General features: G+C 41.3%; 1 protein-coding gene across 1 annotated transcript in view; it reads right to left on the bottom strand.

Annotated features, from left to right (window-relative positions):
- fbln2 (fibulin 2) overlaps positions 1-17,746 on the bottom strand; it is a 42,330-nt gene that overhangs the window by 13,414 nt on the left and 11,170 nt on the right. The window contains exons 3-8 of the mRNA XM_077608425.1: positions 11,227-11,338; positions 10,516-10,645; positions 5,490-5,691; positions 4,743-4,961; positions 3,980-4,084; positions 1,247-1,348 (exon numbers count right to left, since the gene is read on the bottom strand). Of these exons, the coding sequence (XP_077464551.1) occupies positions 1,247-1,348; positions 3,980-4,084; positions 4,743-4,961; positions 5,490-5,691; positions 10,516-10,645; positions 11,227-11,338 (870 nt within the window). The remainder of the gene's footprint in view (positions 1-1,246; positions 1,349-3,979; positions 4,085-4,742; positions 4,962-5,489; positions 5,692-10,515; positions 10,646-11,226; positions 11,339-17,746) is intronic.

Below are 17,746 nucleotides of genomic sequence, written 5' to 3'. Positions count from 1 at the left end.
TCAATCAAAAACAATAGACGCAATTCTCTAGGGTACCACAAGAGCAAGTACCAATACCAATCTTAAACACGCGATTGTATGTTATTCTGCGAGAGCAACACTGTTCATTTCTATTAACATTGTTAATTTGTGTGGCAGGAAATAAAATTATCTCTTCAATTACATGTTGTTAGCAAGCTATCAACAGGAAGCATCAACCGAGAGTTAATGGACTACTATATGGTCGCTGTGTTGAGCCTCACTATTGAATCTAGTTTATTTTTAAATGATTAGTGCTTGATTGAACATTCTTTTCATTAACAATGGGTAGCATATTAGAAGAGTCTCTGTTACAGACTACACAGAAAGCCTGCAGAGACAAGCAGGACTTCCACCACATCTAATAATCAAATCTACCAAAGTAATGTAGTTGCTTTAGAAATGAGACCTCTGCACAGGACAAATTTATGCTTCATGGAACTAATGAGACATATTGCTCCTGCTGACAATCAGGCACATCCCTACGTGAACCATGTGGACCGTGATCTTCACACTGAGATTAAACTGCTCGTGAATTCTATAAGAGCTGGAATCATGCACTTTTATTTCAATTTTGGCCTCTATAGTAGCAGAATTAGTGGTAACCTCACAATAGTTGCGGGAGTTGCTGGAGCTTCTCAGCTGACGATGGACACCAGGCAGGGGAAATGTTGACTTGGTGGTCAGCCAATCGCAGGGCACAAGGAGATGGACAATCAATCACACTCACACTCATACCTGGGGGTAATTTAGAGTGTCCAATCAACCTACCATTGCTGTCTTTAGGGTATGGTAAGAAAGTGGAGTACCCGGAGAAAACCCACGCAAGCCTGGGGAGAACATGCAAAATCAAGACAGGAAGATCCAAACCTGGGATTGAAACCTCGATCTCAAAACTTTAAGGTCAATGCGCTAAACAATCGCCCAACAGGGCGCCTATTAGTTGATAATGTTTAATATAAATATACAATATAATTTTAATCCGTATTAGTTCATTTCACACTGTGTTGCCAAGTGTGAAGGCAACACACAGCACATCATGAGGTGCTGATGAGATAAAGAGATAAATCAGCAAAGGCATCCCAAGAATCTCACCTTAACTGGAACCAAACTACTCCTAAAGTGAGAGGTGAAATTGCACACCACATTGTGTTGTGATTGTATCCAACATTGATACTCCACATTAGTAAAATGTCACAAAATATTTCCAGTGTTATATGTGGCTTACCTTGGCAGGAATGTTTATCGGCCATGAGGGAGAAGCCTGAGAAACAAGAGCAATGTGGCCTACCGCCCTCTGAGATGCAAGTTTGGTCGCAAGGGCCGTTTCCTGCAAGATCACATGAAATCTGGAATGGAACATGATAAAACCTTTCAGCAGATAGAGGCCTCCTGTAGCTAACAGGAGGGCTAACCTCAAACACATTTTCACGTTAATGCGAAACAAATTTCCTCCTCATCATGTGGCAAAGTTAGAATCAGACAATAATCCACCAAGTGCTTGAAAATCTACCATAAAATATTTGATGTTATACAAATCAGGATTCCAAATCCATACTAATGTTAAATTTTTATCTAAAGACTAATTGTTACTGATCATATGCATAGTAGTTGCATGAGGCAGAGTGAGTCATTCAATAAGTGCAACTATATACACATACATACATACATACATACATACACACACACACACACACTCAAGGTTCATTGGACGCCTATGACAGTCAATGGCAGCAGCCGATGTGTTAAATGAGTGCTCTTATTGATATTAGATATTTAGATCGTTTCAACAGTATTTAGACTCTAAATACTGTTGAAATGATCTAAATACTGTCTAACTAAAAGTATACTAATACTTTTATTTGTTTGATACTGTTGAAACGTTCTAAATACTGTCTAACTAAAAGTATACTAATACTTTTATTTGTTTGATAAAAATGACCATCTAATCTAAAGTATTTCAACATTGCAAGTTCTCCAGAGAGAATGAAGGTTCATTGGACTGCTTCAATAAAAACACCATCTGCTATTTAATAAATTGACAGTAGATGGCAGTAGCCGATCAGGCGACCAAAAGACGACCCAAAGACCGGCGACAAAAAGACCGGCGACAAAAAAGACCAGCGACCCAAAAGACGACGACCAAACTTCCAGGCGACCTAAAGACCGCGACCAAAAGACCGGTAACCAAAAGACCGGCGACCAATCGACCGCACACGCTTACAAACAACGGTGCTCTCGAAAACTTTTGGGGAAACCCGAGTGAAGTTACAGTTCAGCGAGCAATTGGGCAGGGAAACGGAGCACCACAACGAAGAGGTAAAGAAAAATAGGGAAATCTTAAAAAGTTTGATGGACTGTGTAAACTTTCATTTCGGGGACACGATGAAAGCGCTGCATCCCCCAAACAAAGGAAATTATGTGGAACTTCTTTCTCTCATTGCTGAGAGAAACACGGATTTACATTACCACCTGTCCACTAATAAAGTGTTTAGTGGCACGTCGGGCAAAATACAAAACAACCTGATCACTGCTATTGCTGAAGTGATGGAGGAAGAGATCTGAGTCTGTGCGGTGTACTGATGGATTTAAAGCACATCTGGATGATTTAGAATTTTGTTTTTTTGCTTTATACATTTAATGGCATTTTTGAGCATTCAGACATGCTATTTTCAATACTACAGAACAACAAACTGGATGTACACTTTTGTCTTTCAAGAGTAAAGGAGTTTTGTGACACAGTTGAGCGCGAGAGGAGCCGATATGAGGAAATCTACGAGGCCACTGAACGCAGTGCGGGTGCTCCAAGCGCACAAAGAGGTCAAGCACAAGATTCTCTGGCGCACTACCACCAACTCCACGACAGGATTCTGGACAATATTATTTGCCAGACGCGGACCAGATTTCAAGAACACGAAAGACTGATGTTTCTCTCCCTCCTTGACCCGCAGAAGTTTCGGGAATACCAGAAAACTTTCCCACATGCAGCCTTATACATCTTAACGCAGAGCCACGGTACACTTTTCGGCTAAGAACAGACCTGATTGTAATGTATGCCACGGATGATTTTACAGGAAAATCTCCCACTGATCTCCTTGACTTCCTTCAGCAGAAAACTCTGAGTGAGAGCATGGGGCGGCTGTACACATTAGTGGGCTTGACAGTGACCATCCCCGTGTCCACTGCTTCTGTCAAACGGACCTTTTCAGACCGAAACAGAATCAAAACTTATGCCAGAAATACAACAGGACAGACTCGACTGTCAGCATTATCTTTGATGGCGATAGAAAAGAACATCTTGATGGACCTGAAACGCACGTGTGATCTGTACGACAGAGTAATTGAAATCTTCTTGAGGAAAGAAAGGAGGATGGATTTTGTGTATAAATAAAAAGAATTTTTTGATAGTGAAATATGTCTATTTTCCTAAATAATATTTCAATTTTTTAGGTTATTATTGATTCTTTTTTATATGTGTTGCAGCTGTAGCTGCATTAAAGGTTTTATAGCCATAAAATACTTATTGAGGGTTGGATTGATTCACACATAGCACTACTGAAGGCCTAGGTGTTAAATGCACGGCCCGCCACTGGTGCATCGGCCTCAAAATTCTTGGGTGCTGGGTTCAAGTCCAGGTCGGCCCACCTGTGTGGAGTTTACATGTTCTCCCCGGGCCTGCATGGGTTTCCCTCGGGTACTCCGGTTTCTTCCCACATTCCAAAAACATGCATGGTAGGCTGATTGGACATTCTAAATTGCCCCTAGGTATGGGTGTGAGTATGCATGGATTTCCCTAATGAGGATAAAGCGGTTCAGAAAATGAATGAATGAATGAAAAAAATAAAATAATACACACACCACACACACACACACACACATATATGTATATATATATATATATATATATATATATATATATATATATATATATAATAGATCTTCATTCACAAATCTGTCTAACCTTCACAGGGGTTGAGTGGCAGCAAAGTGGGGGGTGTAAATAATACGGTGGGCTCCACCCTCTGCCTTTCATCCTCCTTCAGTATGTTCTCTTCATCCACTGTCTCTGCGGAAACATATACAATCTTATCACGGGCACAAGGGATTACACTATAATCAAGAAGTCTGCCTGGCCTAGCTCTGCCTTAGTTGAAGGCTTACACCAATTTCAGCTTTTACATTTGAAGCCGTTTGAAAATATGTAATAGCAGTGAAGGTGCGGCAGGAAAAAGCATTGCCTACAGACAAACATTTGAATGTGTTTCCTCAACTGTAATTTTGCATCTTGTTGAGACAGGTTTGTGTTGGTGAAAGTGTTTGTTGATGAATTCTGGTATGCTAAGGTAAAGCCATGCAATGTTATCTACAAATACCTTTCATAGTGGACATGAGAGTAGAACTCCTGTTTACAGATTATGCATGACTTTGCAACAAGTGAAAATATTTTTTCATCTAAGACTGTAAAGCTTTTTGTCAGCCAGAGAATCATGATTTGTGAAGGACTCTCCATCCAGGAAAGGGATGTTAGCATGTGATTTGAATAGCTATTATTAGGTGCTATGAGGGCTTAGAGACAGGAAGGAACTCAAAATCCCCCAAGAAAATAATATACTGTAAACGCGACGATATATTTCAGAAAACGACCGTAAATCACAGACGAGAGGACACTTTTCATGCACATTTTCTTGACTGGAAATGTCTGCTAGTGCCACATAAAGTTTTACCCCGTGCACAAGTGGAAGCGTCTTCTTGCAGCACGTATCCTGGGAAACACTCGCAGCGGAAAGAGCCTGGTGTGTTTACGCATCTGTGGTGGCAGATGTTGCCCTCATGAATCCGGCACTCGTCCATGTCCTCCACTTCAACTGGCCCCTCCGCTGTATTTTCCCCGAGTCGCTCTTCTCCAATGGAGAAGGCCTCGTTTGGGTAGAAGCTTTCAGAAACTGTGGCACAAGGTTTTTATTCACAAATAGCGGCATTAAAGCAAATGTACATTACATTACATAAATTAGCTGCCAAGACACCCACTTCAAAATGTATTGGACGTCTATAGTGACAAACAAATTTATATGAAAAGAGCCACATGATTTCATGTCTATCATCACCAATCGTGCTGAAATATTCACAATCCTTTACAGCTATGTAAATTAAGTTTTCAAACTCAAAGCAATAAAAAACAAGAGGGCAAAACATTTGCATAGCAAAGTAGTGATCCAAGGCTGTACAATCCAGTACTCAATCTTTTCGAAATAACCAAGCACACAAAACAGGACCCTTGCACTCTGTTCTTGTAGGCTATTACACTATTTTTCACCCGCTTCTTTTAAATACCAAGAAAACACATTACCGTTGGTTTGAAGTACTAGTACATATTACCGGGAGTGAATGGGTTGAATGCTTCCACCTCTTGGGAAATACAATTCCACAGTAATTTGTGAATGATTGTTTTTGCCTGCATTTCCAATCCATACCTTTTTTGGGAGGAGAAGTGGCACTGAGAGCAGGCTTCTCTTTGACAGCATGTGAGCTCTCTAGACCCTCGTCCCATGTCTCCATCCCCTCACAGCATAAAAAGAATGCCTGTCTGCAGTGAAGGCCCATGTGTCGGTAGGCTTTGCATTCGTGACCCTGACTCCGGAACATCAGACCCAGGGAACAGCAGTCACAGCACTCCTGAAGATCACAATAGATTTGTATCTTGAAATATGTTTGTAAAATTGTTCACCTTATTGATTTTTCTACCCAATTCATCAAATACAGTGGTACCTTCACTTACGAATGCTTTTACATACGAAATTTTCAGGTTACGAAGCACATTGATATGCAAATTACTCTTCCAAGATATGGAAATCCCCCCGATGAGTCATCATCTTATCGTGGTGTGGGGTTTGGTTGTCCCAGTGATCTTTGGAGCTACGTTGTCTGGGGTCTTGTGCCCCTGGTAGGGTCACCCATGGCAAACTGGTCTGACCAGATAAGGAATGGCTCAAAAGACCTCTCATGATGAGAAACACCGTTGAACTACGTATTCCCGCACCCAGATGCGGGTCACCGGGGCCCCACTCTGGAGCCAGGCCTGGAGGAAGGGCACGATGGCGAGCGCCAGGTGGCCGGGCCTACACCCATGGGGTCCAGCCGGGCTCAGCCCAAAGAGACACATGGGCTCACCACCTGTGAGAGGGGCCAAAGAGGTCAGGTGCGTCAGTTGGGCGGCAGCCAAAGGATGAATCATTGGCGGTCCGACCCCTGGCTGGAAAAACTGGGTCTTGGGACGTGGAATGTCACCTCTCTGGTTGGGAAAGAGCCTGAGCTAGTGTGCGAGGTTGAGAAGTTCCGGCTCCATGTAGTTGGGCTCACCTCTACGCACAGCTTGGTTTCTGGTACCACTCCTCTTGAGGGGGGCTGGACACTTTTCCACTCTGGAGTTGCTCACGGTGAGAGACGCCGAGCTGGTGTGGGCATACTTATTGCCGCCCGGCTTGTGCCTGTATGTTGGGGTTTACCCCAGTAGACGAGGGGGTAGCATCCCTCCGTCTTCAGGTGGGGGGGCAGGACCTTCAGAGTACCCACCCTTTTTGGAGCCCTTGGAAGGGGTGCTGGAGAGTGTTTCTTCGGGGGACTCCCTCATTCTGCTGGGGGACTTCAACTCTCACGTGAGCAATGACAGTGAGACCTAGAGAGGAGTGGTTGGGAAGAACGTCCCCCCTGATCGGAACCAGAGTGGTGTTCTATTGTTGGATTTCTGCGCTTGTTGTGGATAGACAATAATGAACACCATGTTCAAGCATAAGGGTGTCCATATGTGCACTTGGCACCAGGACACCCTAGGCCGCAGTTTTGCATAAAATCTGAAAAATCTCACTGACTTGTTCCTGCCATTGCTCGCTCAGGGCGCCACCATCTTACCTAGGGATGACAAACCAGACCACTACGCACACACTTCCTGGTTGTACTGCTTACGTGACTTCCTTTTTGAATTTGTCTACATGCAGGCATCACCCTTTAGGAATGTGCAATCCAGCAATCGATTCATACAGTATCTCAGAAATACCACGTGCAATGATTTTCTTAAGATTTTCCCTTCAAAGTAACACATTTGTACTCCCTATTAAAACCATGAATATGGAGGTGAAAATTGTGAATCAGGGGGTGTCTTATACGAGAGAAATTGTAAAATTCAATCATTTTAAGGCAATTTTAAGGATACGGCTAATACGCAGAGGCAGCTGATATGCCAAAAAATCTTGGGGTCTTGTTCACGTGTGAGGGAAGAATGGAGCGGCCCTCATCTACAGGTCGTGACCTAAAGAACGAGATCCTGGATACAAGTGGCTGAAATTAGTTTCCTCCGCAAGATGTGCGTTTTTTCCCTTAGAGATTAGGCCAGAAGTTTTGTCAGCCAGGAGGGGCTCGGAGTTTATACTCCAGATCGACGCCTCCCTCGGGAGGTATTCCGGGCATGTCCCACCGGGAGGAGGCCACGGGGCCGACCTCGGACACGCTGGGGAGACTATGTCTCCCGGCTAGCCCGTGAACGCCTTGGAGTCCTCCTGGATGAAGTGGCTGGGGAGAGGGACGTCTGCGCTTCCCTGCTGAAGCTGCTGCCCCCGCGACCCTACTTCGGATAAAGCGGAAGAAGATGAGATGAGTTGAGATATGGAAAGGTGTCCAACTTACAAAAGATCAAGCAAAGTACACATGCAGATAGTACTTTGTTTGAGCAGAATTTAAGTGTTACTCTTAAGTGCCCTCTATGGACTTAGCAGGCAAGACAGGCTCACTTGCCACCCACCACACTCACAGCATCCACGCTGCATTGCCTCATTGACACCTATTTACAGTCATCTGCCCAGTACCGATCTCGCCCGCGAATACACCACCTCCCCACACACAAGCGATGCTAAAATGTACTTCCTGTATTAGAAATTTTTACTTTTTAAATTCTCATGCTGGAGTTGGTTTCCTATTATTTCCCAACATCTGCTGGCCTCCCATTTGCAATAGCTCTCTGAATGCGCAAGGTTAGCGCGCTTTAGAAGCAGAGAAGTCATCACCTCAAATAGTAATTAGTGAGTCTAGATATGACCCTCCTGGTCTCTCTTGTTTTGTTTGGTCCGGTCCGGTGTTGTAGCGTCATTTGAATGGCTTAATAAAGAGTTTTCTTATATTTGTATACATATTCAATACAAAATTAGTATACATTTATCATTTTTAAAAGGGTCCATAGTGTCCAGCTGTCTCCGGGCCAGAGGCGAGGGACACCCTGGATCGCACAAGGAGACGGACATTCATGGACACTCACACCCATACCTAGGGGCAATTTAGAGTGTCCAATCAGCCTACCATGCATGTTTTTTGGAATGTTGGAGGAAACCGGAGTACCCGGAGGAAACCCACGCAAGCCTGGGGAGATCATGCAAACTCAACACAGATGGACATGACCTGGAATTGAACCCTGAACCGCACTCGGGCCACCACGCTCCCCTTACTGATGAATCAATTGTTAAATTATTTATTCGTTGCTGAAACCACTCAATTTATGATAATAATTTGATAATTATTTGGAAATACGTAGGGTCTTTGCCGATATTACATATTCTGCAACAATTTTATTCAATCCGATTCAAAGATTGTTGATCAATTTACCCATGTATCACAATTACAGTGGTATCTCGAGATACGAGCTTAATTCGTTCCAGGACTGAGGTCGTATGTCGATTTTCTCGTAACTCAAACGAACGTTTCCCATTGAAATGAACTAAAAACAAATTAATTCGTTCCAACCCTCTGAAAAAACACCAAAAACAGGATATTGGATTGGAAAAAATGTTGTATTTCTTCTAATCGCCATCTATTAACAAAGTAACACATAACTAGTGGTTTAATAGTAATACAATGTGTTTAATAGTTCTAAAATTATACGGATTTCGAAGGGGTAGAGAGAGAGAGAGAGAGAGAGAGAGAGAGAGAGAGAGAGAGAGAGAGAGAGAGAGAGAGAGAGAGACGGACAGAGCGAGGGCGGGGAGAAGGGGGGGGGGGCTTTTTGCACGGCAACGCGCTGGTAAAATAACAAACAAATTTAAATGAACTTGGATTACGATGCAGACACACTCAAAAATAAGTTTAATCGAACCTAACACTAAACTTAATTCTAATTTTGTTTGACATTTTGATACCTTTCTTCTCCTGGTTTGGCTCTTTTTGCCCCGCCTTCACACTGACTTTCAGTCAATATCGAGGGTTGTTTGAGTTTGTATTCCCTTCAAAATATTCCCAAAATGATGCACACAAATGTCCTCACAATAGGATAACGCACGACCACCTTGCAACGAGAAGTAGTATATACGTCATTCGCACTGACTAACAGGAAAAAAAAACACTGAAAAAAATGCAACGCTCCGCCCAGTGCTCGCAGAGACATTACAAAGACTGTTACGACCACAGACATTACAGGGAGTTGCGGGGAGAGAGACAGTGCCCATGATGTTCTTATGAGCAGCATCTCGCGTCCGCTGTCTGCTCGTATATCAAAATTTGTCCCGTATCTCAAGATAAATATTTGCCCGAAATTTTAATCGTATCTCGAATTGCTCATATGTCGGGCCACTCGTATGTCGAGGTACCACTGTACTTCAATTTCACCCAGAGCAAAAATAACACAAAGAAAATTTGGTATTTTGGGCAATTTTCTTGCTGAGATATTTGACTCATTTGAATGAAAATAATGTATTTACTAACAAAATGAAAAACGGAATAACTACAAGAAGATACATTTGATGTTTTGCGTGTTGATCTTCAATTGTGCTTAACACATCAAAATATCGATCAGATTAATTTATTGTTACACCCCTTGTGACACCAACAATTGTTTTTGGTAATGAAAATATTGTAATCTATGTGATTGGGCGTAAGACAAGGGGTGTATGTCAATCTAATGAAACTGTATTTTTCTATTAAGAGTTTGTATGAAAGAGGTGAAACTGTTTGCAAACAACAACACCAAAGAGCAAAACATTTCACTGAAGAAGTTCTTGACTTGATTCAAGCATTACACCAAGACACGAGTATGGAGTTACTTCCCTACAGATATAATGTGAAATTAAACAGTAATCAAAGTAACATCAAGCCTAAATTTTAAATGTTCTCGGAGTCGCCCATGTATTATTTCAACCATTTCTGCAGAAGTCAAGCAATTCTTCCAAAGTCTCATTTGAAGATAGCAAAGCTCACAGGGCAGAGGGAATCTTCAGCTGTAATTGACTCTCCATCATTTGTCTATCTAAATTAAATAAAGCAATTAACCAAGAACTCTCTCTGCTGGCGCAATCATCAGAGGAGATATTGGCTTTTAAATATGGCTTCAACTCTTTCTTCTGTGACTAATAGAATTGTCAATTGCTAATTTGGACAGAATTGAACCCAACTTGTAAATATATTTTAACTGTGAACCCAATGAACTGTGTTTGCCCTTTGCTGCCGCTGGATACAGCTACTTGCCTTGTAGGAATTGAGCCCGCACGTATCACTGGCATCCACCTGGCACTGCTTGCTGCCTCTGGCTGACATGATTCCAGCCAGACATCGTCTTTCCCTCGTGGAACCAAGGCAGCACAGTTGCTGAGACCTCCTGGCAAAGACAAAAAAAAAGGACCGGAGAAAAGACGTTCTCAGACATACAGTGCAAGACAGGCTCTTCGGCAATTGAGCTAGATTTATTTGATAAAGGGACAATACATATTAATGAACATATATGTAAGATTATAGCCAAAGGCTAATTTCCATCTTTAGTCCCTTGTCAGGTTGAAGATAAAATCAACAAGACAATACAAGACAAAAGACTAAAAAGCAGCATAGAAAGGCTAAGACATACACAAGTATTCTTTTCATGGGCACTGGTAAAATAGAGTTGACTGAGGGGATTTAGAAGATTTCTTAAAGGGAAATTGGAATCCTATGGACGTAAAAAGGGGTGCAAATCACAATTCTGATCAAAAACACAAAGTAACTAAATCACTCATTTATTGCTTCAAGGGTCATAATCAAGCATCACCTAATTTGAGTTGTGAGTTAATGTTTTGCTGTTTGAAAACAATTCTAAATATGCAACAAATTGCATACAAATTGGGAATTGTAAGTATGGAAGTTGGCACAGCTGAAGTTCAAATTAAGTGAAAACAATTGGGATTTCTCACACTAAAATGGTCTCACCAGCAGATGGACCTTGTGTCTTTAGTGGGTGGCTCCATGTTATTACAGTGACCATTAAAAGCCCATTTTGCCCCAGTCTCACAACAGGCTTCCACAAGCTCCATCACGGACACTGCAAAAAACAAACATGCAGTTCAATATATCTTTGACACAGTGCTTCAAATCTTATCCCATATACAATTCAGCTGAAACAAGGTATATTGCACAATTAATGGCATGCTTACATCCATCAAGTAGCTTTGATGTGGCAGCAAATATCATGTTTGCCGACATAATTAGAGTCAGGAGTATTGTATTTGGATATGATAGACTGAGAGAAGCAGGCACATTTTGTTCTCACATTTCCCAACCCTCACCTTCACTTGGCAGGAAGAAACTTGAAAGCCGGTGAAATTACATGTAAAATTGGACTTATTTTACAACATCTGGGCTAATCCGCACAGGAGCAGAGTAAAGAGTAACACATTAGCACTTCCTTTTGAACTGGGTCAAGGAGCAGACGGAGCAAAAACACATTATCCAGTTTACTTGGAAAATATGCTTTCAATTTGCAGTGCAGTGCATTCCAACTTAGAGCTAAGCCTATATATATATTATTTATTTATATATATATATATATATATATATATGTATATAGATTATATATATATATATAATATATATAATGTGTATATATATTACATATATATATTATATAATATATATATATATAATGTGTATATATATTACTTACATATATATATATATATATACACACATATACATATATATATAGACTCATATGCAATGACACTAATTGGCCATGTTTAAACCTTATGAATCAGCTGAAGACAGAGGTAAGACCCAAGCACAATAGCATTCATTAATTATTATCAAAAAACGTGGAATGAGAGCCTCTTTTCGAGTGTCCAGAAGATTTTTTTAAATATATATGTAACGGCCCGACATACACATTGAATAGGTTTCTGTGCGGCGACTCGGACCTGAAGGAGAACCAGCTGAGTGAATCGGGAGTAGCGACACATCAAAATCTCAAAAGGGGGCATACTCACAGTGTGCTGCCTGCCTTATGTGGGCGATGGTGATTTGTTTTTCTTGGCTTTACATGCAACCCCTCTGTGTACTTGATTTTCACAAGTGTTATTATATATTTATGTTCAACCTAGGATTCGATGCATTGCAATTGAAGTTATCACTTACAAACACACCTCGTGTGATACAATGAGAGAGAGAAAAGCAGTCTCGTCAGAAATGGGAATTTGTGAAAAAAAATTGGAATTCTAACAAAAAGCGCAGCAGCCCTTTTGGTGTTTCAAGCTAGATTATTTGTCCTATGAATACCACTTCAGTGAGTGTATGTTTCCCATAGGGGCAGTGTTGACAGATTGGGTGAAATTCGTGCCAAACTGAGTGGGTAATATTTATGGTGTGATTGGTTTGGTCTCTTTGTGATATAGCAACCAGGGGTCATCTCATCTCATTTTCTGAACTGCTTTATTCTCATTAGGGTCGTGGGGGGTGCGGGAGCCTATCCCAGCTGACTCCGGGCCAAAGAAGGGGGAGACCCTGAATCGGTGGCCAGCCGATCACAGGGCACAGGAGACGGACAACCAAGCACACTCACACCCATACCATACCTAGGGGCACTTTAGAGTGTCCAGTCAGCCTACCATGCATGTTTTTGGAATGTGGGAGGAAACCAGAGTACCTGGAGGAAACCCACGCAGGCCCGGGGAGAACAGCCAAGCTCCACACAGGTGGACCGACCTGGATTTGAACCCAGGTCTCCCACTGTGAAGCCGACGCGCTAACCACTCATCCGCCAGGCCGCCCCTCATTTATTTAAAAATAGAAGATAAAAGATAAACAGATAAAACGCTAAACAACATTTATTTTGACGTCCATAAAACGTGAAAAAACTTAGAGACTCGGTGAACACTATACCGCTACGGACACACTTCCTGGTTGTGCTCACGTTACTTCCTTTTTGAATTTGTCTACGTGCAGGCAACTCGATCCTTTTCGGAACACAAAAAGGAAATGATTGTAAATTTGTGATTATAAAATAAAAATAAATTCCGATTTGATTTTTTTCTTTTTATTTCTTGTTCGAAAGTGAGAACTAGGTGGCCCAGAGGTGCGAGTGGTTAGCACATCTGCCTCACAGCTCTGGGATCCTGAGTTCAAATCCAGGTCACGTCCACCTGTGTGGAGTTTGCATGTTCTCCCCAGGCCTGTGTGGGTTTACCCGCCTCTGGCTTGGAGAGAGCTGGGATTGGCTCCAGCCCCCATCGTGACCCTAATGAGGATAAAGCAGTTCAGAAAATGAGATGAGATGAGAAGTGAGAACTATTGCAGTAATATGAACCATCGAAAAAAAAATTAGGTATTTCGACATTAGAAGCAATTTGACCGCCACAACATCTTAAACTTCTGGCAAGAAAATTTGAATTTCTGTCATTAAAAAGGATCAGGTTCTCATCAAGATACTTATTTCTTTTTTTAAATTGGATCATTTGATATTTTGCATTTACAAACTTTTATTATTTATTCATTGACTTCCTTATGATATTGTCCCTAATAATGTGCTTTTGATTCATACTGTCAAGTAAACTATGGAGAAGATAGGTCTGCCCCTCCTCCAGACCAACAGGGGGCAGAAAAGAAAACCCAATCAAAGTCACCTCATTTCCTGCCTGAGGTCATAGGTCATGAGCCAGGATATAAATTCAGTAGTCCAGCCTTGAAAGAAGACGGGCAAAAAAGGAACAAGATATACCCTTTAGACCCGATCACACGCAACTGGTAGGATCAAATAAAAGTACCACTTAGATGCCAGCTGATTGATGCTTAGTTTGTTTTCTCACAACCAGAAGTTGCATTCTTTGTATTTTCCTTTAACTTGGATTACTCTTACGACCAATCTCTGTAAAGTGAATATTCGTGTTTGATTTACTCAATCAGTTAATGTACCAATTCACTTCCACTCTATCATTTGAACGCTCTTCTGCTTTTCTGTAGTTAATTCAAGATGTTATTAGTAAACTCAAGAGCAACACTTTGATCAACATAGTAACTTGAAACTTGAATGATGTCACATGCTTCCTTCTTTCCCCCTTCTTTAAGGTTTTCAACCTAATCACTTCCTATCACCATAAACTTCAATAAAATTGTAAACTGGTAGGATTTGAGTTGTTCCTGCGGTGAAAAGATCGGGACCCCTTTTCAAGTTTGGGGCAAAATTTGAAGAAAGCAAAGAGAACTTGACACATACAATATCGCAGAAATAACACATACGATGATTTTTCTTAAGATTTTCCGTTCAAAGTAACACATTTGTACTCCCTATTAAAACAATGACTATGGAGGTGAAAATTATGAATCAGGTGGGTGGCTTATATGTGAGAAATTGTAAAATTCAACAATTTTAAAGCAATTTTAATGGGGCGGCTTATACGCGGGGCAGCTTATATGCGAGTAAATACTGAAAATATATTTTTGGAAATATATTACAATTTTCTACCAATTTCTTTTTTACTGACCCCTGGTTCAAATTCAGGTCAGCCCACCTGTGTGGAGTTTACATGTTTCCTTCTACATTCCAAAGACATTCATGTGAGGCTGGTTGGACACTCTAAATTGCCCCTAGGTATGAGTGTGACCGTGAATGTTTTTTTGTATCCTTGTGCCCTGCGATTGGCTGGCCACCAATTCAGGGTGTCCCCTGCCTCTGGCCTGAAGTCAGCTGGGATAGGCTCCAGCACCCCCCGCGACCCTAGTGAGGATAAAGCGGTTCAGAAAATGAAATGAAATAAATGACCGAATCGTCCACATTGTCTTGCGTAATGGAGTTTTGTCTTTGTTACCTTGCAGTTTCGTGCACGACGTCTTCTTATGCGCATATGAGCCGTACCCTCGATTCAGTCAGAATTTTTTCGAGCAACAAATACGGCTTTAATGTGAGAAAATACGTTAAGCGTTTGCGATATCAATATATTTATTTTTATGCTGAAAAATTAAAAATTATTGGTCATCGAGCCAAAATTATTTGCAATAATTTTCCTCAGTCATTCTCCGTAGCACGCGAGAAATTTGCAAATGTGTGCAGAAAAACATGCAAGGCCCGCGCGATCAAGTTCAAATACCGTGAGTGTGTGTAGTGCACGCGCAAGATAGCATGCGTAATCTGCGTGATCACAAAGCGGCAAATTATTGGTCGGGACCAAGGCTATTTGATTGGCTAATGTCCTCAACCACGTTGACGGCACACATTGCGCACCACTAATCGCAAATCTTTGGATTGGAATTTTCTTCTTGATTTGGGATGGGAACTTTGGGACTACAACCCTGACCGCTTGGACGCGGTACGGCAGGGATGGGCAAACAATTCCAGAAAGTGGGTACGGGTTTCCAACCTATAAGAGGAAACCTTTCCACCAATCTGGTATCTTAGAAGTGCAAGCATTGGATTGCAGTCTGGTGCTTCTTGTTTCAGCACAAACCTCATTGGTTAAACACTGGAACAAAAACCTGCACCCACAGTGGCCCTCTAGGACCGGTTTGCCCACCTCAACGGTGCGGGAATCATTTAATGGTTAGTAGGCAGACTATGGCTATGAGAATCTGATGTGGATTTTTCTAAATTTTCACGGATTGTAAATGCATGCATCTTATCACAAAAGGACTTTTTAATAGCGGGAGTTGAAATATGGACAAATTGGAATAATTTTCATTATTTTTTTAATGGCCATAATTAAAATTGATTTACTTGGTGAGAGAAATTAATATTTGGCGCATTTTTTTTTCCCAAGCCCTGCTAGCAACCGTGGGGTGCGGCGCTGTGACCGGACATTTCGTCGACGGACAATTCAGCGCCGGATTCGCTCGCTCTCAAAATTATAATCATGAGTGAGAGATTTTACTGTTGAAAGCGATCAACCAGGTAATCTCTCGCTCTAAAATTTATAATCATGAGAGATTTTGTCATTGCATTGACAATGTCAGAGCATTAATATCTAATATCAAAATTATCAATACGTTGCGTATTATTGGCGTGTGTGTACATGTTTTTCAATTCATGTGTTCCTGGGTGACAGAACGAAACGTCCTGTTGGCCCATCCCACATTTTATACTATTATTGTCATGTCCCAACACCTCTGTTAAAGTGGTTGGATCCACGTAAGCCTCTGATACACTGAATTATACCGTAATTACTCGAATATAACACGCAGGTTTTTGCAAAATAATTAATTCCAATAGTTGGGGGTGCGTGTTATAATCAAAAACTTGTTTTTTTTTTTTTTTTGTGTCTTGTTACATGGCCCTTAGCCTGGTGCTTTTTCTTGCCAAATAAATTGAATTGAAATTGAATTGAATAAAATAAATTACAAATTTTCGATCGAAAAAAGCATTGTCAAACTCACTTTGACGCACGGATTTTACGTCATCTCGTAGAGCCGACGCACGGATTTTACGTCATCTCGTGAAGCCGAGACCACCACTGCCCCCCTCTAGCCTCGTACCCGTCTCAGTTCACCCTCTCTCAGTTCAGTGTTATAATCAATAACTAAAATAAATTACAAATTTTCGATCGAAAAAAGCATTGTCAAACTCACTTTGACGCACGGATTTTACGTCATCTCGTAAAGCCAATCGGATGATGTGTTGTGGGAGGAAGAGGAAGTGGATGAAGGAAGCGTGGACGTTGATAGGATTCTCAACGAAGAGATGTATGAGAGGACAGACAAAGAGAGAGAGGAACTTTTCATTTGAAGGATTCTAATGAATAAATTTGTTTGAACAAAACAATCGTGAAATGAAGAAAAAAAGGTAAGATTTCTGATTTTCGTCAGCGGGAAATTTTAGGTGCGCACTATATTCGAGTACTGCGTTTTTCCAGATTTTTTTGGCCCAAAGTTATACCTGCGTGTTATTTTCGAGTGCGCGTTATATTCGAGTAATTACGGTATTATTTTTAACCCTTATAGAGCACTCATTTAACCCATCGGCTGCCATTGACGGCGGTAGACGTCTGATTCATGTTGACTGTGAGGTGCAGATGAACCTTCATTCTCCCAATCCTGAAAAATGACAACTCACAGCCAGTCTTTCCAGTTTCAACCCTCGAGTATTTTTATTCATTTTAATTGTATACAATATCAATACCGTATTTATGTTATTTTTTAACTAAAATATTTCAATTTCTCACAGGCTGACAGTGCACCTTATATATTATATATATATATATATATATATATATATATATATATAGGTCAATACTGGTTAATCATTCTATGAAATTCCCTTTAGCACAGTTCAACCCTACTTGATCCTAACCACTATTTCTGTTATTAGAGCTCCATCTAGTGGATATATAATGCAAAGTTCTGATACGGTATTGATATTGTGTCTATAATGTCTGTTCGACGAACTGTCCGGCGACGAAGCGTCCGTTCGACGAAATGTCCGGGGACGAAATGTCCGGGGACGAAGTGTCCGTTGACGAAATGTCCGGGGACG

This window comes from Stigmatopora argus, chromosome 1, assembly GCF_051989625.1.
Source record: "Stigmatopora argus isolate UIUO_Sarg chromosome 1, RoL_Sarg_1.0, whole genome shotgun sequence".
Classification (NCBI taxonomy): Eukaryota; Metazoa; Chordata; class Actinopteri; order Syngnathiformes; family Syngnathidae; genus Stigmatopora; species Stigmatopora argus.
This window is presented reverse-complemented; position numbering and strand designations above follow the sequence as displayed.